The sequence below is a fragment of the Doryrhamphus excisus genome, linkage group LG13 (genome assembly GCF_037039965.1).
Source record: "Doryrhamphus excisus strain RoL-2023G ecotype Guam linkage group LG13, RoL_Dexc_Guam_v1.1, whole genome shotgun sequence".
Classification (NCBI taxonomy): domain Eukaryota; kingdom Metazoa; phylum Chordata; class Actinopteri; order Syngnathiformes; family Syngnathidae; genus Doryrhamphus; species Doryrhamphus excisus.
Window position 1 is genome coordinate 15,856,500 of NC_136369.1, and position 25,294 is coordinate 15,881,793.

At 40.2% G+C, this 25,294-nt stretch overlaps 1 protein-coding gene across 3 annotated transcripts in view; it reads right to left on the reverse strand.

Annotated features, from left to right (window-relative positions):
* myo5aa (myosin VAa) overlaps positions 1 to 25,294 on the reverse strand; it is a 45,560-nt gene that overhangs the window by 8,282 nt on the left and 11,984 nt on the right. For 2 of the 3 annotated variants that reach the window (XM_078795503.1, XM_058089001.2), the window contains exons 3-30: positions 24,480 to 24,651; positions 24,199 to 24,343; positions 22,774 to 22,930; positions 20,382 to 20,525; positions 18,932 to 19,013; positions 17,601 to 17,708; positions 17,118 to 17,224; positions 16,632 to 16,897; positions 15,664 to 15,745; positions 15,434 to 15,574; positions 15,238 to 15,363; positions 13,929 to 14,012; positions 10,423 to 10,578; positions 10,221 to 10,318; positions 9,855 to 9,941; positions 9,654 to 9,762; positions 9,361 to 9,572; positions 9,133 to 9,289; positions 8,150 to 8,389; positions 7,827 to 8,075; positions 6,174 to 6,267; positions 5,903 to 6,033; positions 5,706 to 5,819; positions 5,480 to 5,614; positions 4,255 to 4,311; positions 3,956 to 4,183; positions 2,341 to 2,441; positions 115 to 313 (exon numbers count right to left, since the gene is read on the reverse strand). In XM_078795503.1, the coding sequence (XP_078651629.1) occupies positions 115 to 313; positions 2,341 to 2,441; positions 3,956 to 4,183; positions 4,255 to 4,311; positions 5,480 to 5,614; positions 5,706 to 5,819; positions 5,903 to 6,033; positions 6,174 to 6,267; positions 7,827 to 8,075; positions 8,150 to 8,389; positions 9,133 to 9,289; positions 9,361 to 9,572; positions 9,654 to 9,762; positions 9,855 to 9,941; positions 10,221 to 10,318; positions 10,423 to 10,578; positions 13,929 to 14,012; positions 15,238 to 15,363; positions 15,434 to 15,574; positions 15,664 to 15,745; positions 16,632 to 16,897; positions 17,118 to 17,224; positions 17,601 to 17,708; positions 18,932 to 19,013; positions 20,382 to 20,525; positions 22,774 to 22,930; positions 24,199 to 24,343; positions 24,480 to 24,651 (3,981 nt within the window). Of the gene's footprint in view, positions 1 to 114; positions 314 to 506; positions 588 to 2,174; positions 2,232 to 2,340; positions 2,442 to 3,955; positions 4,184 to 4,254; positions 4,312 to 5,479; positions 5,615 to 5,705; positions 5,820 to 5,902; positions 6,034 to 6,173; positions 6,268 to 7,826; positions 8,076 to 8,149; positions 8,390 to 9,132; positions 9,290 to 9,360; positions 9,573 to 9,653; positions 9,763 to 9,854; positions 9,942 to 10,220; positions 10,319 to 10,422; positions 10,579 to 13,928; positions 14,013 to 15,237; positions 15,364 to 15,433; positions 15,575 to 15,663; positions 15,746 to 16,631; positions 16,898 to 17,117; positions 17,225 to 17,600; positions 17,709 to 18,931; positions 19,014 to 20,381; positions 20,526 to 22,773; positions 22,931 to 24,198; positions 24,344 to 24,479; positions 24,652 to 25,294 lie in introns of all 3 variants that reach the window. The other variant, XM_078795504.1, reaches the window with a different exon arrangement.

A 25,294-nucleotide genomic window follows, 5' to 3' on the forward strand; every position in this document is an offset into this window, starting at 1 on the left:
GTGTTGCAATGTATAGCATCAGGTTTTGTGGAGTATAATGTAGTATGATGTACCTGCAAATCATTACTTTGACTTATTTTTAAAAGCAAAAAAAAAAAAAGCATTTTAGCATACCAGATTCTCATTGGTGAGTCGGGTGATCTCGTGCTGCAGACTGGCTTCGATACGGGCCTCCGGGGGCAGCTGGAGGTTCTGAGCCAGAAGCTGCTGTTGCCGGTTGTTCTCCTCCTTGACATTCTGCAGCTCACCGCGCAGAGACTCCACCTCGCTGTCATAACTCCGTCGCTGAGTCTGCAGCTGGTGCTCCAGCAGTCTGGAGAGCAGGAGAAATGGGGTGGAGGATGTGAAGAAGAGAGAATAGAATAAATTAGCATCCAAGTGTTAAGAAAGAAGCCAGGGTAGAAGCCGTGGAGAAAGATACGGATGTGATACATAAGAGAGGCCGATGAGGTCCCTGACTACAATCAAGCACTCAATATTGATGCTGTGAGGTCACACAATTACACCTGATGGTCTCCTTTAAGCCCTGATTAACCAGCCACAGCTCTCCATCCTCATTCAGCTTTTGGAAGTCTGGGGCAGCCGATCTGACCAACATACAACACAAAAAGGAAGATGAAAAGCACAATAACAAACAAACAGCATGCAGGGAGGGTGATTGGAGAAGGGAGAAGGCATGTGTGTATTATGCTTTACATTTATTGCATCTTTTAGTGGCTTACTTTGAGGCATTTGTTCATTTTAGAGCAGGGCCACTATTTCAGAAAATGCTGTCTTCTCTGTTGTGGTGTTGACTGACATGAGTTTAAACAAAATGTAGTGTGTTTGTTTACATTGGACTTCAATGTTGGGAGTGTGAATAAAGCGGATGATAAGGAAAAAAAGGGAAAGTGATGAGACAAGATGGCATATTTTTCACAGGATATGGACAATGTGGTGGCACAACATTAGATCCAGTACAAGGGCTGTATCAACAATTCTGATTGTATTGAGATAATAATGCTAACTTCTTATACAACTCTTGCATTGGATCTCATTAGACTGTGTAGGTGTACATAATGTTGTGGCTGCAGTATTAACAGTGCAGTTGTCCCTCGTTTAACGCTGTTTATTGGATTTCCGCAAAGTCAAATAAATTAAATAGACTGTTTGGGTGGGAATCCATGGAAACACTGCAGAAATAGGTGCAGAATCTCGAAGATCTTGAAAGCTTTCTGTGCGAGTTATGCGTGTAGCTGTTCTACAGTCCACAACTTGAAAAGAAATGCTTCCGATAATGCCTTGCATTATTTTGTTCAATTTTATATTGAGTTTGTCATATGAGTAGCATTGCCATAGTTAACTGATTGGCTTATGGCTGTCCTCTTCGCGTGAGGCAGCTTTTCCCCGAATATTGGAATCCATTGGAATGTACTGGCGCGAGCCAAGTTGCAGCAATGATGCTATGAGTCCACTGGGTGGGCGCCAGTTCGTGCCAAACAATATGTGATTGGCGCGTAGTGGCGCCAAATAACGGCAACATGGGAACATGCCGAGCGAACATTAATTCGGCGCCACAGCGAGCCACTACACGGCAATCACATAATCTTTGGCACCAACTGGCACCAACTGGCGCCGGCCCAATGGACTCTTAGCATAACATTTCCACTATATATAGTATATTACTAAATATATATTTATACTACTAATAAGCCAAAGTCAACCAAGAAACAGCAATTATTTGTTAATTCATAAATGTTTTTAAAACCACGATGTTCGAACTGTGATGTAGCGAGGGATGACTGGACTGTCTCTGATCTGTCTACCTAAGACAGAACCACGAAGGATTTCATGCAGTTTTAGTGCAGAAAACATTAGGATAAAGATGAAGCTGAAAAAAAAATGTTAAGACATCACGTCATTGCCCAGACGTGCCTTCACATTCTGTAAAACATCACCTGGGATATATATATATATGGATTTACTGAGCCAGAAAACAGAGAGCAACTTTAGTTAATATGAACTAAACTCTACTTGAACATGCTGCTGAAGCAGTAAAGAGGCAACGCAAAGCCTTTGTGGTGAGGAATCAGTGAGTATCCTTCACTTGTCTCCTGTGGAAGGGCATGGCCATGCGTGTTCGCCGACACAATGCATTCACCACCACCATCTCCACCACCACCTCATGGTGTTACCTGAGCCTACTCAAGAGATCTTTGACTTCTAGCCGCTTAGAAGCAAACCTGTGAGATCTGCACACGGATAAGGCAACGTTCAAAAAAACCTCCATCACGAATCAGCCTTGGCTGCTAAATAAATGAAAAACAAAGACAAAAAACAACAACAACAAGAACGGGGTACCTGTTGGTGTCTTTGAGGCCGATGTAGGCTTGCTTGAGTTCATCAGCATCCTTCAGTTTGGAAACATCCTCAACATGAACAGCCACCTCGGTCATGGTCTCCTACAATGGGTAAGAGAAGAAGAAATTACAAAAAAAAAATGTCTGCTGCATCACTGACGACTGTTACTTGACAACATTGCCCACCAGATTGTTTGACACCTAATTTGTTTACCGTAGAAATATAATAAACAATAAATAACTGCTCACAGAAAATGCAAATATATCATAGAAGTATGTGTTACAATAATCGCTTAATTAAGGAATATTTGGGGTAAAAGTCACAAATACAAACATTCCAGTCCTCATAAAAGTACGGCTGTCAAATTAAATTAATCACAGTGTTCAAATGAATTAATCATGATTAGTCACTATGAGGAATTATATGGGGAATATACTTGTTTTTGCTGTATTTTATGAACAGAAAAGTAAATGACAGGACAGGATTACAGAAGACACCATGTGATTCAAGTTGAATTCACATGTTTTGAGTGTAGACGTATTGTCTACGTTTTCCGAGCACACATAAATGCAGCAAATTGTACTTCCGCGGTAAGAGTCACGTTACTGAGAGATAAGAATATCTACTTAGTGTTTTTTCTTTATACATTCTGATTATATACACCACACATACACGCATAATAAAGTGTCAGTGAATGCACCACGTTGTCTAGTGACAATGAGGAAGTGTCGTTCCCAGGACGAGCGAACAAAAGACGTGTTTGTGAATTTGGAGTTACACATATGGTGTTGTAACTGCACTGCTGTTCATGTGTTGACGTCAGACCGTGTGGGACTATGTGAGGACGCTATTGTGGCTCCGACTGCCGTCATAAACGAGGTGTGGCTTGACATGATGAGCATGCATTAATGACGCCTAAAATGTTAACACCGATAATTTCATAAATTAGTGACTGTTTCTGGGTTAAAAACATATATTTCTAAGAAGGATCCTATCAAGAGAGCACTCTGTCATGTTGAAACAAGCCCCCAAATAGCTGTCCTCGGCCATGCCTGCCAAAAAAAGATGAGCTGTGGGACGTAAATGGCCCACAGTGCTGCACTTTGGACACCCTTGGCCTTAAAGTGCTCAAGAGTGGAGTCGATTAAAGAATACCTTAATCACAATTAATCACATTTTGTCCATAGCTAATAAGTAACTAATAAACTAATAAGGCTTACATTTCAGAACATTTAAGATGTACAAGAAAAGACAGAGAGCACAGAAATAACATTCATGCAGGGTGTGGTGGTTAACAATACCTTCTCATCCTGTGGGGAAAGCGTGGATGGAGGAGAGAAGGTAGAGACAGGAGCATTAGACACTGAAGGTGCAACAAAAGACATTAAATGAAAGCTAAGTGACGACAAAAACACAAAACAAGGAATATATTATAGGGGCAGGACGCCGTAAACAAACAACACAAGGAATATGTATATTATGGTGGCATCAATAGTTAGTTCAGGTGTCCATTTCTTGCTAATGAACTGACACACAGATGAAGCTGGAGGGGACATATTCAAAGTGTGGATCCTAGCCATTAAGGTAGCATCCATTTGACTCAAGTATGGCTTACCTTGTGCTGCATAGCTTCCTTCTGGCTGACCAACTGCGAACGCAGAATAAGCACCTCCTCCTTGCGTACCTCCAGCTCCTCGCAAGAGGCGTTGAGCTGATCCAGGAGCACCTTGTAAGCAGGGGAGCCTGGGGCGCCGGCGCTTGCGGACGCGTTGCCCAGTAGGCTTTTCCTCATCTCGGCCAGGTCGTGTTTCAGCTTCTTGTTCTCAGACTCCAGCTCCTGACGCTGAGAGTGGAGATTATTTTAGTCATGATATATGCAAATATCAACTCTGAGGAAGCATTTGAAACTTTTACCTTGAGGGACTCGTACTCCAACTCAGCCCCACGAGCCTTTTTGAACTCTGTCTCATCCTGAAAGAAAGAGCAAAACAACTGAATTACCTTTAAAACACTAACTACCACATTTCCACAGATAGTGGTCGCCCTGGTTCTAATCACCTTTACTCCAGTATGACATTGAGTATGTTTGATTGAGTAAGACCCTCAAACAATGCACAATGATGAGCGAATTAAAGAAACAATACAAGCAGTTGATGTTTGCTAAATACAAAGATGAAGAGTCTTGAACCAGTCATGATGTGCTATATATATCACTATATTGACACTTACTATGCTACACATAATGTCATTGGATGGTCATATCACCTCATACTTTGGTATGCGACAAAAAATTACAAAATAAAAAAAAAAACTTCATTATGGAAAGCAGGAAGTGAACAAATGTAACAGTTACTGATTATAAAAGTACCAGATGGAGGGGTAGGATTTAATAAGCTTTGCTTCTTCCAACTCCTTTTGGACATGTGGAACTGTGAACTGATTATGGGATGCACTCAATTGTAATCTGATGCATGTTCAAATGAAATAAAACCATTACCATTACCATTACCATTACCAAAGTCCAACATCTGTGACCCCTGACCTTTCAGGACAACCATATGTGTAACACCCAGGTGTGCTATACATATCATTATATTGACACTTACTATGGTACCCATTGTGTCATTGTATGGTCATATCACCTCGTACTTTGGTATGTGACAAAAAAACAAAACTATATTAGGAAAGCAGGAAGTGAACAAATGTAACAGTTACTGATTGTAAAAGTACCAAATGGAGGGGTAGGATTTAATAAGCTTTGCTTCTTCTTACTCCTTTTGGACATGTGGAACTGTGAACTGATTACGTGATGCATTCAATTGTAATCTGATGCATGTTCAAATGAAATAAAACCAATACCATTACATTATGCCGTCTGCTCTGTGCAATATTTGCAACACAATGATATCATGCAAAGGTAGTGTGCACAATGAATATGATTAATGTTCACATATTCATGGTGTAGCAATAAAGTACCCCATCTTTGATGTGCCAAGTCGAGTTTCCTCTAAGCAGTCAGAATCAGTCTCATGCCAAAATAGCCAAAGGTTCCACTATGCTAGCTGATGTGGGAGCTACAGCTAGCCTAGGCAGGTTTATTAATTTAAGTACATGTGTGTGTGTGTGTGTGTCGTCATACCCTGGCTCTAGCCCGCTGAAACTGCTCCTCCTTGTTTTCAAGCTCATTGCGTAGCGACTGCTTTTCTTGCTCTAGTTCTGTAAGTCTCTTCTGCAGCTTGAGCGTGAGTGAGGTATCCATTCCTCGCGTCAAATCCTGCAACACACGCAAGCAGAAATGTATGACGTGAAGGAATACTGCTTTATACCTTTAACATTTAAAAAAACAAAAAAGAATGTCTGCGTACTTCTGCGGCACGGGAACCTTCTTCCGATTCGGCGAACTCTGAGTTGTAGGTGTACTCTGATTCGTTGCTGCTGTGGGTGGAATCTGTTCTCCGGTGACCAGGCTTGGACATGTGCTAAAAGCAAAATAAGTGAGTTGAGAACAAAAGAAACACAAAAAAATCTAATGAAAATGAATGAAATTAAGAGTACTGTGTACCTCTTTGAGGTCGTCGTATTTCTCCTCGAGGCGAAGGTGTTCTGTCAAAAGATTCTGGTAGCGAGAGCGCTCCTCGTTCAGATCCTTCTCCAGTTGCTGAGTCTCCGCTGCAATAGTACGAGCCATTTTCTCTGCAAGAATAAAAGATTCACGTCAATGACCAGGTGCCCCAAAAAAAGACTAGTTATGGGCCGTAAATGGCCCACAGTGCTGCACTTTGGACACCCTTGGCGTTAAAGTGCTCAAGAGTGGAGTGTGGAGTTCAACCCACCTGTCATCTGCTGACTCTGTTCCTGAATCAACCTGTTCAAGTCGTCCTTCTCTTTCTTCAGCGAGCCGTTCTGATCCTTTAGTTCGGTCACCATCTAACAGTGAAATAAAAAAATTAAATAATGGAAGTGATCAACATATTTATGTGAAAGCCGTTCTATTTATATTAGGGTTATCAATGGATTAAAATACTTTAACCGCAATTAATCACATTTTGTCCATAGCGAATAAGTAGCTAATAAAAACAAATATATAATAAATAAATTCTCTTGTGAGCCTTTACTGCCACCTTATTGAGCACTGTGTCATGTTGAAACAAGCCCCCAAATAGCTGTCCTTGGCCATGCCTGCCAAAAAAAGATGAGCCATAAATGGCCCACAGTGCCGCATTTTGGACACCCTTGGCCTAAAAGTGCTCAAGAGTGGAGTCGATTAAAGAATACTTTAATCGCAATTAATCACATTTTGTCCATAGCTAATAAGTAACTAATAAATAATAATAATAATAAAAATAAATATATAATAAATAAATTCTCTTGTGAGCCTTTAATGCCAGCTCATTGAGCACTGTGTCATGTTGAAACAAGCCCCCAAATAGCTGTCCTCGGCCATGCCTGCCAAAATAAGACCAGCTGTGGGCCGCAAATGGCCCACAGTGCCGCACTTTGGACACCCTTGGCCTTAAAGTGCTCAAGAGTGGAGTCGATTAAAGAATACTTTAATCGCAATTTATTTATTTATATTTGTTTGGTTATTTATTTATTTAATATTAATGTATTTAATTTATTAATTAATTTATTTAAGGCTCACAAGGGAATTAATCACATTTTGTCCATAGCTAATAAGTAACTAATAAATAATAAAAAAAAATATATATATAATAAATAAATTCCCTTGTGAGCCTTTACTGCCACTGCATTGAGCACTGTGTCATGTTGAAACAAGCCCCCAAATAGCTGTCCTCAGCCATGCCTGCCAAAAAAAGACGAGCCGCACTTTGGACAGCCTTGGCCTTAAAGTGCTCAAGAGTGGAGTCGATTAAAGAATACTTTAATCACAATTAATCACATTTTGTCCATAGCTAATACGTAGCAAATAAATAATCATAATAATAAAAACAAATACATAACAAATAAATTCCCTTGTGAGCCTTTACTGCCACCTCGTTGAAACAAGCCCCCGAATAGCTGTCCTCGGCCATGCCTGCCGGTAACAAGCAGCTAATCTAAAAAGGCAGACCTATTGGCCTACATCACTATGCTAACATTTATTATAAGGTGAGAAACAAACACAACAGATCTAAGACCTAACACACACATACTGTACTGTAGTATTGGAGGCTAAAACACGAGCACAATACTGCGTGCTCACCTGTACCGGGGCAACTGTGCCCACCATGTGCCCAATGCCCCTTGGTTCTCTCAGCCTGCTAAATTGGGGGAAAACTGTTTGCCTTTGATGCGAATAGTCAAATATTATTTAACTGTAAGGGATTCAGTGGAAAATACTAATAGTTTCTATTGACACAGATTATTTTAGGAGACTTTTCAATGAAGCCTCACTAAAAATGGAAGGTCATAGAGGACCACAATGTACCCTACTGGGCATCTTTCAAAATATTTGAGAATTAATATTGGAATGAATTCTAACGTACTTTCTCCATTTCGTCCCTGTATGTTTGCGCCCAGTCCTCAATGGTCTTCTTCTCCTGCAGCGTGGTACTAAGCTCCTTCTTCAGCTTCTCCAGCTCCTCCAGGAGAGAGTTCACCTGGTTGCCTTTGCACTTGGCATCCTCCTCCACACCACGCAGCCGGCCCAGCTCGCCGCGCAGCCGCTCGCTCTCTGTTGTGTAGGAGCTCTCCAAACCAACGAGCTTCTCGTTGATGGTGCGGTTTTCCTTGGTCTGGAAAGAAATTCAGAAGCTTGAAATGACACAAAAACGCACAAAAAGAACTGACGAGGCGTGACGACTCAAACCTGCTCGTCGATCTTCCTCTGGAGCTGCATGATCTTATTCTCCATGCCCTTGTTGAGTTTCTTGAAATGCTCCACGGAGCGGGCTTCGATCTTGAGCTTCTTCAGTTCACGTTTGGCCCTCATCCTGCGTATACAGCACTGCAGGTAGACGATGGAGTGGAGGCAGCGCTTGTACCAGCGGCGAGCCAACCAGCCGCGAGCGTGCTTCTGGATGATCACCACCTTGTGCTCTCGCAGGAGCTGAAGCACACGGAGAAAAAACAAACCGCATTTTAATTTTTATTCCATCTTTTGAAAAAAACATATTAATGTGAAAAGCCGTTCTATTTATATTAGGGTTATCAATGGATTAAAATACTTTAATCACAATTAATCACATTTTGTCCATAGGTAATAAGTAGCTAATAAATAATAATAATAATAAAAACAAATATATAATAAATACATTCTCTTGTGAATTCTTTTGAAAATTAAAAAAAAAATTAAAAATTGTTTAATTATAGTTTTATCACCCCAGAATATAAGCAACTGAATGTACTGTTTTCCAGTGGGGCTCTGTGTCGCTGTCATCTCTGACATTGGTGTGTGAGTGACAGGAAGAAAAGCTCAGTTATGACTCACTTAAGGAGAAGTCACCTGGTTCTGTATAAATCTCTAGACCCCGAATAATAGACAACATGTCTTCTGCCGTCTTATATTCACATCAGTATGATGATTAAACATTAACAATTTTAAAGTTATGTATTTGGATTGGACAAGATAAAGCTGGAGGGCAGCCGGAGGGCAGCCATTTTGATTTTTTTTACAGTTTGTTTTCCTAGTGCTGATGTAGATTCTCTGACAACCTCCCACAGTCCCAAGACTAATAGATGTGGATGTGAGTATATAGTAAGTACCACTACAGTGGCAGGGAAAATTAAGACATTTTTCTGTCATATTATTTCCATTCCATCTACAAGCATGATTGTTTATGTTTGCATTACCGCCTGGTACTTCTGCCGGGCCATGTAAGCTCTGAGGATGGTCTGTATGGCCAGAGCGGCGGTCTGCTTCTGCCTGTAGCGTTTCCTCGCCACGTACATCTTCTGGTACTTCTGAATGATGGTCGCGGCCTGAGTGCGACGCATGAACTTCGCCAGGCTGAATAGAATCACAACACATGTTAAAATGTTCATTTGAACCAATTGAGAAGATCAGGAGAAGTGACTGACCAGCGAGCTTGGTATCCTCTGGTGAACCTCTGGATGGTGATGGCGGCATTACGCATGCGCAGGTACTTCTTGCGAGCCAGCCAGCAGCGGATGGTTTTCTGAATGCGGATGCAAGCGGCGCGCAGCTTGTCTGCTCTCAGCTTTTCGAGGTAGGCCACTTGCCCGGCCCGGAAGAAGATCTTCGTCTTACCAAACTGGTACTTATCCTGATCCTGGATGAAAACGAGCACAGCACATCACGGGGTTGCAATCACTAAAAAGACTGACGGAAAGGAAAGGTTTGATAAGCTGACCTGGACTAGCTTCTCCAATACATTCCTGCAGGTCAGCTTTTTATCAGGGAGGACATCTTTCTGTTTCATCAGCACTCGGTACCGGCTGAAGAACTCCTGGTACGTCCATCTGGGTTGCACATACACACACACAAGGACTGAGTGGTAAAGTGGAGTGATGCTACATTTTAGGAAGCGGTACCGACATGCATGTGTTAGTACCTGGATGGGAAACCTGCTGCAGAGATGCGGATTGTCTCCAGGACGCCACAGGCTCTGAGCTGTTGCACTGCACGTTTCGGATCAAACCTGACAACAGGACAGGACAGTTTAGGCATATATTATGTAATTTTTTCTGTTGCAAAAATATATCTGTAACAAGCGCTGGTCAAAATACCCAAAGGTTGGAGAGAAAAAAATAATAACAGTGAGCTTCCTTGTCGTCAGTGGAGAAACTTACGTGGTCTTAAGTGAATTTTGTACTTAAGTCACTTAAAATGGTTGTGAAATTTCAGAGAAAGGCAGTCGCCAATAAAAAGGTAGCTTTCGTATAAATGTGCATAAGGAAGCGTAAAACTGTAGACTCACGAGAATGCCTGTTTGAAGTCATTGGGTTTGATGCAGCGGACGTAGTGTGGAGTGGTTGCGTTCAAGGTCTCCATGAGCATTTGAAGGGAGTTACGAAACTACGAGGGGGGAAACAAAGCATCCAAAATATCTAATTGCAAACTGAAAAAAAAAAGCTGGATTGTGTGGATAAGTGATAGAAAGAAAGAAGGTAAGTATCAACCTGACAGCCGACGGTCTTCTTGTGCTCTTTGCTGCTGGTGTCCCGGCTCTTGTCAGGTTTGATGCTGAGACGGGTCCTGCCTCCTGCTCCGGCGGGAGGACCCAAGGGACTGGTAGCTTTCTCCTCATCCTGGAACAGCTCCACTAACAGGTTAAACTGGGAAGAGTAGCACAAATACAGTCACAATGCTCATCTACTACAGTGTAAAAGCAATTTCAAGATGGATGACACGTTAAAATGTACAGTGGAACCTTAACGTAAGAATTTTTGTGATGCCACCACAATTGGGTAACAATTGTGAAAAGTGTCAAAATGACACTCAGCATACACATACTTCTGTCCAGGCTGCTCAGTACAACATAGCTAAGTCAACAATGAGTTGGCAATGATGATAATATAACTAATTGTACATTGCAAAGACATTTCTTTTTTTTATTTTATTTTACCTTCATTTACCCAGTCTAGCAATTTAAGATTTATTTACAAATGCAGCTTTTTTACGCTTTTACGCCTTTTCACGCATTTGGTATCAAAGTTTATTGCTTTACGCCTTCACGATTATTTTTACTTTATTTTTGTTAATAGTTAAAAACAGCTAAGAACGCTCAAAATATAACTTTTACCCATTGGCTGTATAATAAATAAAGACTTTGACCCTGGAACTGACTATTTTCATTTCCATTACGTTTGATGCAAAAAGTAAATAAATACAATTTAAACAAACAATTCTGAAATTTGATTTTTCCTTTAAGGTTCCACTGTAGTTATGATGCTTATATGTTCCAGTTCAACATAAATGATTGATTAGTGTTTGTTAAAAAAAATCATCAGTTGAGTCAGCTATATTTACGTTATACAAGCCAAAGACAACATAATGTGGAGGTTATGCTTGCCACACATGGTATTACGACATGATTATCTTCATGAATAATACGAGGACTTTAGTAAAACATGCACAAATTAAACTAGAAGTTAATATAAATTATTAATACAGCTTCTTTCTCTTTGAGCGCTGTCATGCTGTTTCTCTCTTGCCAGCATCATTAAGCAGGAAAAACCACCCAGGCTCTCACAGCATTACTCTCGGAAAAAGAGAACTCTTCCTCCCTGGTGCTTAGTGTTTTTTTTTTTTTTTTTTAATGTCCAATCATGCTGTATTTTTAAACCCTCAGTGCCTTTAGTGCTTGGCATGCAGCAAACAATGACATAAAAAAGTCAATGACCCATTGCTGTTAGAGCGTCACAGAGTGATGAAAGAGGAGAAATGAAAGAAAAACGGAATGAAGAAAGCTAGAGGCAGACCAGCGTTGCCTGCGTTTTACCTTCTGTTGGTGGGGGGCGGGGAGTTGTCATGATGGAGACAACACACATAGACAACACATGGAGACACAATGACATTAAGATGAAAGAAAAAATCAATTGCGTCCCCATCGATACAACTTCATGACTGAAATATGTATGAGTGAGGATGATAAACTCATAATGAAGACAATGGGATGATGATTTTCCACTGAATTCATTCATAAAGTGTATCAGGCTTTTGTTGGAATGCATCGTGAAGAATAGACATGCAAACACAAATGGTGTGGTGTAGGCGCATAAACAGCACAGAAAGGCTTTATGGAAAAAAAATATAAAAGTATCTGTGCTGCATGCGCTTGCACTGACACATTTGTAAAAGGGCAACCAATACTGGCTTTGTTGCATTTTCTGATTAGCATCAAATGGCACTCATAAAATACACATTTCCAATAATTTCCCCCAATTTATGGACGTCGTGCTATCGCCAAGAAGATTAATTGTTGGATTTATTTACATTGTGCAAGTCGACAATTATCATTAATAACTAGCAGGTGGGGCAACACATCTACATTATATGCAAATGTATGTTGGTTCTTGTGCATGAACAAGCTTTATAGATTCTTTTGGTTCTTTATTTTTGTTATACAAGGTGTCAGTTCGGCAGCACGGTGGACTAGTGGTTAGCGCACAGACCTCACAACTAGGAGACCAGGGTTTAATTCCACCCTCGGCCATCTCTGTGTGGAGTTTGCATGTTCTCCCCGTGCATGCGTGGGTTTTCTCCGGGTACTCCGGTTTCCTCCCACATTCCAAAAACATGCTAGGTTAATTGGCGACTCCAAATTGTCCATAGGTATGAATGTGAGTGTGAATGGTTGTTTGTCTATATGTGCCCTGTGATTGGCTGGCCACCAGTCCAGGGTGTACCCCGCCTCTTGCCCGAAGACAGCTGGGAGGTTAAATAACTGTTAATAGTTATCCTCCCTATCCGTGTGGAAGTGGTAAGTTTTTGGCTATTTAAGTTTAAAGGAAATAACTTGAAGGCTACCGTTTAGGTCGCTAGCTCTCTAGTTTGCGAGTTAGCATGTGTCTCAAGACCCTGCAGTTGCGCAATATGTTGTAAATAAAAAGAGTATAAATGTGACTATAGTCGTGTTTTGTCATGTCTACAGGGCTCTAATAATGCTTTGTTCATTTTAATCTGAAAAAAATAATTTGTCTACCCACCAACTATATGTGGTTTCTTAAGTTTTTATTATTTGCCGTTTTATTATTATTATTATATTTATTTATTTATTACTGATTGATTGATTTTCTTTATTCTTGATTTGTTTATTTATTTTTCATCTTATTTTGTGCAGAAAAATAAAAATTAAGATATTTGAGAACAGTAGAATGTTTTATCAGAGCTTTTATTGTAGAAAATTGGAACCAAAGCACTGAAAAAGTTTGTATATTTTTCTGTTTTTAATAAATGTGTTTTTTTTTGTTTTTTTTTTGGAAAACCTGATGCGGCCCAGCCTTGCCCAGACCCTAGCTCCAGTGGCCCCCAGGTAAATTGAGTTTGAGACCCCTGCTTCAGACCAAACAAGGTGATTATAAACTGATCCTGGTCATGATCTGTTGCTTGTGGTTGTGTGGCTTCATGTTCGGTACCCTGGGGCCTCTTGCACGAGATTAGGATTCTGACATCCAGGATAAACGACTGAATTGAGCTCAACCGACCCAAAACAAAAACATTAAGACTTAATCGGTTGAACAAAGCCCACGCCAGGATGATTAAACACAAATTAATCAGGTGAAACCAATCCCAATCAGTGTGTGTACACAGCTTCCTTAAATACACCACGCTATCGATCATAGTCACTTATTCACCGCCGAGAAGCGGACAGCGGAGAGCGGAGTGCGGAGTACTGGCGAGCAAACAGTTTCTCACTTATGTCTGGCAGTAGTTTTTTTTTTAATGTTATAACCTTGAGAACCGCAATGATCAACATTTGCAATACAGTGTTTTTGTTTACTAAACTAAAACACTTTGAGTTAGGACCTCGGAAGCGCCAAGTGGGATGTTGCCACCTACTTCCCAGCTGTCGGAACGCGGCATCATTTCTCAGTGCAACTAATGACGCCATGGCAATGCAACAAGGCAGCCCACGAATCAATAATATTTAAAACTCAGTTATGAATCAGATGGTACAGCTCACCTTGCTGGCCTTTAGCACTTTGATCTGTTCTTCATTCACCGTGTCCTTGTTCTTCTCCAGGAAACCTTCACACTGGTATTCAACCTGCTCCACAGGAAAAGTTCATGTGATACATACGGTAGATTTTTTGTCACACACCTGATCTACTGGTTACAGCCCAGTTATTCTGTCCATCACTAGTTTTGATTGACAATGTCAATTTAATAACATATTTGTGGTAGTATTCAGGTATGTTTCCTTGAGACGCCATTTTCCTTATCAGGTAACCTCCTGATAATAAAAAGCCATGTAAGTCCTTGATCTGTTTATCTGTAACCTCAAAGCAAAGGGAATTTCCACAAGAGTGAATTTCAATAGATACTCTTAACACTGAGCCTTTATGTGTGATAACAAAAAGTCTTCTGGCTTTCTAAAAATAGCTCTTCTGCTGCAGACAATGTGTAGCTGAATCTTTGCTAAAAAAAATGCTAATAATTCAAACTAGGGATATCTCCATCCACAATTTTTGTAATAGTCTTGCCAATCCAATCTAGTTTTAAAAATAAAAATAAGCTTTTATTACAAATATGTAATAATAATAATAATAATATGTTAGCAAAAATAGCTCTTCAAAGCATTAAAAATAATGCAACAAAAATATTGCTGATTTTTTTTAACAAAATGATGTAAGGGTGGTCGAGTGGTTAGCGCGCAGACCTCACAGCTAGGAGATCAGGGTTCAATTCCACCCTCGGCCATCTCTGTTTGGAGTTTGCATGTTCTCCCTGTGCATGCGTGGGTTTTCTCCGGGTACTCCGGTTTCCTCCCACATTCCAAAAACATGCTAGGTTAATTGGCGACTCCAAATTGTCCATAGGTATGAATGTGAGTGTGAATGGTTGTTTGTCTATATGTGCCCTGTGATTGGCTGGCGACCAGTCCAGGGTGTACCCTGCCTCACGCCCGATGACAGCTGGGATAGGCTCCAGCACCCCCGCGACCCTCGTGAGGATAAGCGGTAGAAAATGAATGAATGATTTAAGCTATATTTTTGTGATGCCCTTATTTTGTATCTCCACAGGATGTGTTGTTATTTTGAAGTGTTGTTGTGTGTCACTTGACGATATAACAACAATAACAACAACAAACATGCTTCCTGCAAGCTCCGGCTCCCTTTACATTATGGGAATCCTTTAGTGGCGGGAGCAGATATAATCCGATCTTTAAAAATCCAGCTGATTGGCCCCCGATCCTGAAGACATCTCTAATTCAAACCACTAAAACATTCCCAACACTAACTTTGGGGTTCACTCTGCAAACAAACACGCACCTTATCAGCGAAGTGTTGGATGATGAAAGCGCGATTTGACATGCGCGGCTTCTCAAAAAGAGAGCACGTCTTCAGGTGAGTGTTGTACAGCTTCTGAGCCCATGAATCATCTGAGCCTTTAGGCATCTGAGGAAAGACAAACCATGAATGAAGCCAAAGAAATACACAATTTTATAAACTCATCCAAAATTAATACCCTGCACTCCTCATCCAGGAGGTCCAGGACGCCCATCTTGGCTTCAATGAGGTTGATGCAGGGCTGATTGTCGTAAAAATCGATGAGAGTCCAGGGAATCTGCTCTTTCATGTACTCCTCCTGCTCTAGCTTGAACACGTGCTGCATTCAGCACAAACACAAAATGGACATTTAGATGTTTACTTTGCATTGCAAAACCATAAAAACAGAGTTGTGATTTGACAAAGCACCATGTTGAATTGTTGCTGGAGCTTCTCATTGGCGTAGTTGATGCAGAATTGCTCAAAGCTGTTGATTTCAAATGTCTCAAACCTGCAGAAAAAAAAACAAGAAAGTAGACATATTACATGGGCTGATTTATTAACATGGTCAAGGCAGTCTTATGGCATAGGCAAGTATGGCTTCGGAGTTATGCCATTTTGTGTTTACGTAAGCACTTTTATAAATTCATCTGCAACATAATGGCTTCCTGAAACATCTCACCGCTGTTTGACAAATATGCCGATCGTCAGAAACTCCCACATGACAGCAAAAAGTCCCTGACTATACAGCAATCCCTCATTTATCGCAGTTAATTCATTGCAGACCCGACCGCGATAAGTGAATTTCTGCAAAGTTGCATTTAATATTAATAAACTGAATATTTTTGTAGTTAGATGATATATAACCTGTTTATTACTTTCTAAATACAATTTTTACCATCATTAGAGCCCTCTAAACATGAAATAACACCCCTATATTCACCTTTACGCTCATATTATCCAATATAGTGGATATAATGAGAGAAAATAAGCCATTTAAGATATAATTAAGACTAGTGCTTGTGTGCGTTTCAATTATTGTCTTCTGAACGGGGATTCAGAGTTAGAGCTGGAGTACGGCCACAACAGTAGACTGTGTTATTATTAGCATGATGGAGATGACTATTGTTATCATTATGCCTGTTCTCAGACAAATAATTATACAATAATAAATGTGGCGATCAAGTCTACTAGTTACTAGTTACTAGTGACACCTAGTGGCCAGTGTAGAATATATTTCTTAAATGTCTCGCATTATATTTCTATTTTAGTTAATTTAGAACATTTTTATGCTAAAAAAATGCTTAGTTTAGGCCAAGAAAATATAACATTTGCTTAAATATGCATTTTTTGGACTAATAATAGGCCATCAAAAAAATGTATCGAGACACTCCTACCCGTAAATATCAAGGACGCCGATGAAGGAGTGCTGCTTGATATTGGTGATTAGCGCCTTGTTGACGTGCTCCACAATCCAGTTAAAGAGTTTGGCGTAGATATGTTTGGACAGCGCGTCTCGGGCGTTGGTGGCCTGAAGGCGAGGGAGGGTCTTGATGTAAGTCTCGGTGGCCGTCTTCAGCTTCCTGTGGCACAGCCACTGAGCCATGTCTTCATAGGTGACGCCAACCAGGTCGCAGAACGCGGTCAGGTGATTATTCTTGGGCTATGGAAAAGAAGAAAACACTTTGTATTTGCATGTTAGCGCCATGATACCCTCCCCTAGGTCTAATAATGTGACGTTGTGGGCAAGCTAATGTGATTCTGATACATATTTCTCTTTACTTTTTAGGAATATCAAAACCATATATATCACATTAAGGAGACTACAAAAGAAATAATAGCACTAAGTAAAGACCAAAAACAATACGATATGATGTTCTCACTGGGATGATGCTGCTATCTGAATCCCTGTCCTTTATCTCCACGTTTCCAAGATGAAGAATAGCTGCCAGAACCTGAAACAATCCCATCTGATAGGACTCGTTGATACCTGCAGAAGGAAAATATTATTATTAACACGTAATCACACTTTTTTACTCTTCCGCCATGCATTCAGGATGTAATTTAGTAAAGAACAGAGATCCCCAAGACAAAAGGAAAAAAGCGGGCATCATGTTTGTCAGTTGGCTACTTCCTGGTAACCTCATGATGCCCCGGTGAAACTGAAATGGTGTCAATAAATCAGTATACTCCATCTGTGCCTTTACCCAGAGTCTCCCCAACATCTGAATCAGTTATTCCTTGACCTATGTACCCCCCCCCCGTCCCTGCTAATTCCTAGTACAGTACGGATAGCATGCAAAATATACACTCAGAGCGACAGTGCTGTCCACATGGAGTCTACTCGGCCTCCCACTAGTAGTTACCAAGCAACGAGAAGGCATGGCGAGTGGTGCAGAGCTCCTTTGTGTCGTCCACCCCGTCGATCACAGGGCTGTGGCCCTGCCAGGTGTACAAGAAGTTGTTTGCGTGGCCTATGGGGAATAAAGCACATTTATTGCATTTATTGTACATTCTCTGAAGAGTAGTATATTCATATGAATTGAAAAACAATACATGTCAGCCTCTGCCAAAATATCACTTGCAGAACTGCATTCATATTTTTTTCGTATATAAACAACTTCAGCTGGAAATAGATTAGATTAGATTCAATTTTATTGTTATTGCTCATGTCACTGGTACAAGGCAACAAAATGCAGTTAGCATCCAACCAGAAGTGCAATTTTATAAGTACCTTAGTAGTAAGTAAATGTAGAAAAAAATGGGACAGATCTATGTACAAACTATAACAGTCTATGACTATAATACCACCAATAGCGACATTTCAGCAGCAAGGCACCTTTTAAAGGCAACCTTTAAAAGCTTTGCTGCATGCGTGTTATGATAAATGTTTTTAATTGGACATTTAATTGGATGACTGTCATCAGTCAGTTTTTGAGTGCGGCTTGCCAAATTTCGGGACAAGATGGCAATTCCGATTAATTTTTCTTATTCACTCAACACAGCCAAAAAGGCTTCAAAATAAAATGGTACAAATTCCTGAGGATCTCTGGAGGGTAAAAAAAATGTACTTAGATTAAATCAAATTAATGTATTTTTTTGCTTTCTGAAAAAAGGTTAAAAGGTTAACTCCTAAATGAATGCATAAACTGTTGCCTGGCAACAGGGGTACGGACTCTGTGACAAGCACCCTCTATTTACTGAGCCAGCAAATCAGCAGGATTGGAAGACAGCAGCTGTGTGTGTCCGAGTGTGTGTGTGTGTTAGTTCCGTGACTTAGATGAGCAGGTGCAGATCCACAGTGGGAGCCCTCTGCGTGAAATCCTGCTTGACAACAGAGTCCTGTGTGTGGGTATTTCATGAACGGCGGTGACATCATCATAAAAGTCTTAACGTGACACGAGACGTGACGGGCGATTTAAACGCCTCGTCATGATAGGTTTGGAAACGTGGCTGGGGGGAGGATGTTTGTGGGGGTTCCAATTCATGTTCCATACATGTTTTAATACAGTATCAATACACCACTGCTTCATTTGCCAGGGTTAGCGGCTAATTGAGATGACTGCTTTTCAGGATTTTGGTAATTATCATCTCCCACCTGACTGTTGACATCATTCTCAGGAACCACCAGTGGCCCACGGACCACACTTTTAGACCGCTCAAGTGTACTGTCTGATTATGTTCCGCAAACACTTACTTAGTTTGAGATTCTTGAACTCTGGCAGATGTGATGACGCACAGAGTTGATAAAATATATGATAATTCCTCTCCTCTTCCGCCTGTAAGAAAACATTGACATCAGCTATGCGGCAAAACCTTATAATCAATAATAAAACATCATTAAAAAAAAACAAAACATTTACAGTTTTTTTTTTTTTTGCATGTTTGTCATGTTGTGTGGATGATTAACTTTAACTGATCTTGTGGTGTTCATATGTCCGATGTTGCCTACCATTGTAGTACTTGTATTACTGCAGTTGGTATTGGAAATCCCTTCACATGTGTAAATATTAGTAAATGCTGAGGTATTATTAGGGAGGGAAAAAAAAACAGCTTTTGGTTTTCTTTGTTTTTTTCATTGTAGTACCCTAGAGATATTTGGGTGGTATTTGATAAGTTTTACTTCTTCCCACTCCATTTCGAGTATTCAATGTGGTATATATTATTTCTTCTTGCTCAAAGACTATTATGGACTTGATTGTGCTATTTTGTATATACTCTGTTGTATGTTTACGACAGTGCATTGTTTTGCTCGAAATAAATTACAAACAAATTTAAATGTTTCAGTTCACAAACAAATTAAAATGTTAATCAACGACAACACAACCAAAGAGAAAACAAACAATAAAAAAACAACCTCCCAACAAAGGAGTCAGAGCTTTTCTTCCTGTCACTCTCTGTCAACCTACTGGGGGAAGAAGAAAAGTGTCGCAGGGGGGAGAAGTTATGTTGTTAATTTTATCATAATCAATAAAACAAATGTAGAGTTGTCTACCAGTTGTTGAAAAGATAATATAAAAAACTTAACTATGTGCTTTTTGTCTATATTTCCAAATTGGGCCTACGGAAAAGTGGTTTGTCTTGTACTCAGCACAATTTGTTATGTCATTTGCATTTACTAATCACACATGAACACATCGTCGAACATTTTAAAAATATGACAAGGACAATATTTAATCCTTGTCCTTTATCGAAACCCATATCAGCTGATGCTAAGAATGTAAACAAGGAATACTCCACATGTCCATGTTTGACTGCAGTGTGATGAATAGGTTTACTTTTCAGGTTAGGTCAAGGTTCTTTTCTACACTTGGTGACCTCATCCACAGCGTGAACATGTTTCCAAAGGAATCCGTTTGTTGTGTTATTATGTAATATATGATTGTCACAGGCTTTCCATTGTCCGATGCAAAGCTCATGGCTAAGAATCCTGCATGGGAAGCATGTCAAGCATGTGAGGTACTGTTCTAGTGTTTCGCTCTAGTCACCGAATGTGAAGTTACTGTGGAAAGCCATTAAGCATACTGGACATACTCCAGTAAAGAAATAATGTGTCAGATTTTCTCAAAGTAAACAAACATCCACGCAAGGTAGTTGAAAAGCAACAAATCATAGGAAACACTTACAGGAAATGTTGGTACGCTCACCTGAAACACCACTCTGGATTTTTCCAGAAGATACGTCCTCATGTTAGCACCAATGATTCTGTAGCGGTTGTCGAAGCCAATCTCAATGTACTTCCCAAAACGGCTGCTGTTGTCGTTGCGAGTCGTCTTAGCATTTCCGATGGCCTGACAGAGGAGACTAACTTTTATCATGCGTTATCTTCATTGTCGTCCTTTTTGTGACAGCTCAGTCTGAAGGTGGCGTTCGATAGGACTAATAGTCATTTTTCTAAAGTATAACCAAGGGGGTAACCAGATACACACACATATATATATATACACACCGTATTTTCTGGACTATAAGTTGCTCCGGAATATAAGTCGCACAAGGCCAAAAATGCATAATTATGGAGAAAAACATATATAAGTCGCACTGGAGTATAAGTCGCATTTTCTGTGGGTAATTTATTTTACAAACTACTTGACCAAAACAGACATTACGTCATGTTGGAAGACAGGTTCGGACATTAATAACTTACTACAAACTTTCTCTCTGCTGCTCGATTACTGTTTTCAGCTGATAATTTTACTACTTGCAGCTTGTAGGATGCAGAATCTGATTTTCTTTTGGGGGGCGTTTGTTTTCTGTTGTTCTCAGTTGTCTTTGTAAGCTAACGTCTAGTGTTTAAATATCGAATTGTTAAGGAGTAGGAGATATCAATGTGAAAGTCTAGAGTGCTCTCTTGTGGCTGTCTGTGAAATTATATACCGTATTTTCTGGACTATAAGTCGCTCTGGAGTATAAGTCGCACAAGGCCAAAAATGCATAATTAAGTAAAAAAAAAAACATATATAAGTGGCATTTTTTGTGAGTAATTTATTTTACAAACTACTTACTACAAAACAGACATTACGTCCTCTTGGAAGGCAAATTCTAACAATAATAAAAGAATATAGATCAGGCTGAATAGGTGTAAGATATGCTAACACAATGGTTATTCAGCTACATGAAAAATAAACATAAACAGAAAAGGTGTCCAGTGTTTATGTAACAAACTGTTTTTTTTCATTTATAAGTCGCTCTGGAGTATAAGTCGCAGGAACAGCCAACCTATGTAAAAATTGCGACTTATAGTCTGGAAAATATTTTTGCATTTATAAGTCGCTCTGGAGTATAAGTCGCAGGAACAACCACCCTATGTAAAAATTGCGACTTATAGTCTGGAAAATACGCAAAATATTTTTACATTTATAAGTCGCTCTGGAGTATAAGTCGCAGGAACAGCCAACCTATGTAAAAATTGCGACTTATAGTCTGGAAAATATGGAAAATATTTTTTCATTTATAAGTCGCTCTGGAGTATAAGTCGCAGGAACAGCCAACCTATGTAAAAATTGCGACTTATAGTCTGGAAAATACCGAAAATATTTTTACATTTATAAGTCGCTCTGGAGTATAAGTCGCAGGAACAGCCAACCTATGTAAAAATTGCGACTTATAGTCTGGAAAATATTTTTTCATTTATAAGTCGCTCTGGAGTATAAGTCGCAGGAACAGCCAACCTATGTAAAAATTGCGACTTATAGTCTGGAAAATACCGAAAATATTTTTGCATTTATAAGTCACTCTGGAGTATAAGTCGGAGGAACAGCCAACCTATGTAAAAATTGCGACTTATAGTCTGGAAAATATTTTTTCATTTATAAGTCGCTCTGGAGTATAAGTTGCAGGAACAGCCAACCTATGTAAAAATTGCGACTTATAGTCTGGAAAATACGGAAAATATTTTTGCATTTATAAGTCGCTCTGGAGTATAAGTCACAGGAACAGCCAACCTATGTAAAAATTGCGACTTATAGTCTGGAAAATACGGAAAATATTTTTGCATTTATAAGTCGCTCTGGAGTATAAGTCACAGGAACAGCCAACCTATGTAAAAATTGCGACTTATAGTCTGGAAAATACGGGAAATATTTTTTCATTTATAATTCGCTCTGGAGTATAAGTCGCAGGAACAGCCAACCTATGAAAAAAAGTGTGACTTATAATCCGGAAAATACGGTATATATTTGACTCTAAATCTGAACAAATTGTGGGTGGTGCACCTTACAGTGCATTGCCTTCAACATTCGGAGGAAAGGTCGGTGTCTCAAATCCTTCTGTGTCAGCCATTTAAAAGCCTCACACAAACACCCCCCTGCCTTCTCACACACTCAATCACACACATGCACACACACACACACACACGGGTTCTGCAATATGGCAAAAGGCTGATGCATCCAGGCTTTGATTCTGCGGTGACATCACTGTGACGCAAGAAAGCCTTCTATTCATCCAGTCCTCGTCTCTGATTTGTCAGAGTGAAAGTTGACGGGGGAGGAGAAAGATTCTGGCAGCAGAGAGAGGAAAAGAAATGAGAAAATGCGCCCTCACCTCCATGATGGGGTTAGAAGCCAACACTTTCTCCTCTACGTTGGCCTCGCTGGCTGAGCCGCTGACCGTGGCAAAGTATCTCATGGCGTACTTGGCCGACACTGTTTTTCCCGCCCCGGACTCTCCACTTACAATGATAGACTGGTTCCTCTCGTCCCTAGAAGACAACGATACAGTGACTTAATCTGTGTAGCACGTTTTTACTCTGTGATTGGTGTGTTTCAAGGAAATAACTGGGCTGCTGGCTCTCAAACTACATGTGCAGGATAAGTGTCAGCTGCTATTATCGGCAGGGGGCTCAGTTAGCTACAGGGAGAGCAGGTGTGACCGCACCTTCTAACCACACCGTTGGCTTGCTTTGATAACAGGGATGTGCCCCGAGGAATGACCCGAGACAAAAACCCCTCTTAGATACGAACGTGGGCTGAGATACTTGGTGTTTTCAGCCTTTGATAGGGGTGTGTATTGGCAGAATCTGGTGATACAATACGTATCATGATACCATATATCACGATAATGTTAACAAGGCCATATTTTTTTGTTTTTCTTGTAGTTAAAGATTATTTCGTGGAAAAACTGAATTACACCAGCAATATGCACTTACTAAACACATTTTAATTCGATTAGAACAGTATGTTATGCTGCATCACAACTTAAAGTGTAGCATTTGGATGAATAAAGCTTTAACATCCAGCTTTAAATTTACCAAAAAAAAAACATAAAAAACAAAAAAATTAAATTATGTCTCAAGATCCTGCTCAAATATTCACATTCTATTATTCATTCATTCATTCATTCGTTTTCTACCGCTTTTTCCTCACGAGGGTCGCGCGGGCTGCTGGAGCCTATCCCAGCTGTCTTTGGGCGAGAGGCGGGGTACACTCTGGACTGGTCGCCAGCCAATCACAGGGCACATATAGACAAACAACCATTCACACTCACATTCATACCTATGGACAATTTGGAGTGGCTAATTAACCTAGCATGTTTTTGGAATGTCGGAAAAAACCCACACATGCATGGGGAGAACATGCAAACTCCACACAGAGATGGCCGAGGGTGGAATTGAACCCTGGTCTCCTAGCTGTGAGGTCTGCGCGCTAACCACTAGACCGCCGTGCCGCCCCCACATTCTATTAGCTGTGAAACAATGCAGAGTATACAGTCCCTGACTTATCCACCATCAGAACAGTATTTTTGTGGAACAAAGTAACTAACATCAGTAAAAAGTCCTTTTAGAATGCTTGAAATAACCATTATTTAACAAAATAGTGATATCAATTTGAAAAACAAAATACCTGCAATATCACAGTACTACTTTTGTATTGGACATTTGAGAGAGTGCCCACTTTCATGAACTCTCATGGTTGCAGGAACGTTGGAGCCCACAGTTATTCAACCTTAAGAACAAAGTGGCAAACAAACCTGGCCATTTGTTTGTAAGCCTCCTCTGCCACAGCAAAGATGTGTGGGTCCATGTCTCCCATGTTCTGGCCGCTGTAAGCGTTGATGATGTCTGTACCGTAGATAGGCAGTGTCTCGTACGGGTTGATGGCCACCAAAACGATTCCTGCCAGACACAATATGTGAGCTCGATTATGTGATGTAGACTACATCGAACATGTATGTTGTGTTCTGATCTAAACAATAATACATGAAGTGCTTGTTAATAAAAACAAATACATGTTGGCCGACAGGTCTCTTACCGCAGTAAGTGTAGATGAGCTTTGAGTCGATGAAGCGGACTTTAAGGTTGTGCAGCACAGCCGGCTCGTGGAGGTAGCTGAGAGCCGTGAGGTCATTCTCGCCCACCAGGATGTCAGGGTTACGCAAGTAGGGCAGGTTCTTCGTTTTGGGGTCCAGTTTGTGCTCAAGTTTCTGAAGGTAGGAAAAATAAATAGGTATAATCAACAAAGATCATTTATCTAAAAGCTGCATCCGTGGCTGGGCTTGTGGCAACCGGCATTTTAAGTCATCAATAAGACAGTTTTCCGACTGTATTTTGTTGCATAGTGTATCAGGAGATGACTGTGGCAAAATCGGCTCAAATGTGACTTGTTTACACTTTTTGTTTACTGAATTTCTTTTCAACTTGCATGCTTCATTTTCAAAAATTACATGCTCAAATTTCTATTAAATGAATCTCCTTCTCTGTCTGATGTTTGTCCAACTCCTCTCATTAAGCCTGTTGTTTTGTTGCTGGACAAATGAGGCTTCTCATTCTGTATCTAGTTGATGAGTTTATATCAACACACACACACACACACACACACTAAAGTATGCAGTCAAAGACAATTACTAATTACACTCTAATGTGTACCCCCAAAATTAACAGCACTGCTTTCTAAATATGCCCAAGAGTGAGAGTGGTGGTTTAGAGAAATTAAATTTGCTGCTATACATTTAAATTGCTCCCTGAGGGAATATTTATAAACCTCATTTGTGATGAGAGCTAATTGTAAAACCAATAACGCTAATGATGCTTTTTTCAAAAGGCGGTAAGAGGAAGAAAAAAGCCACT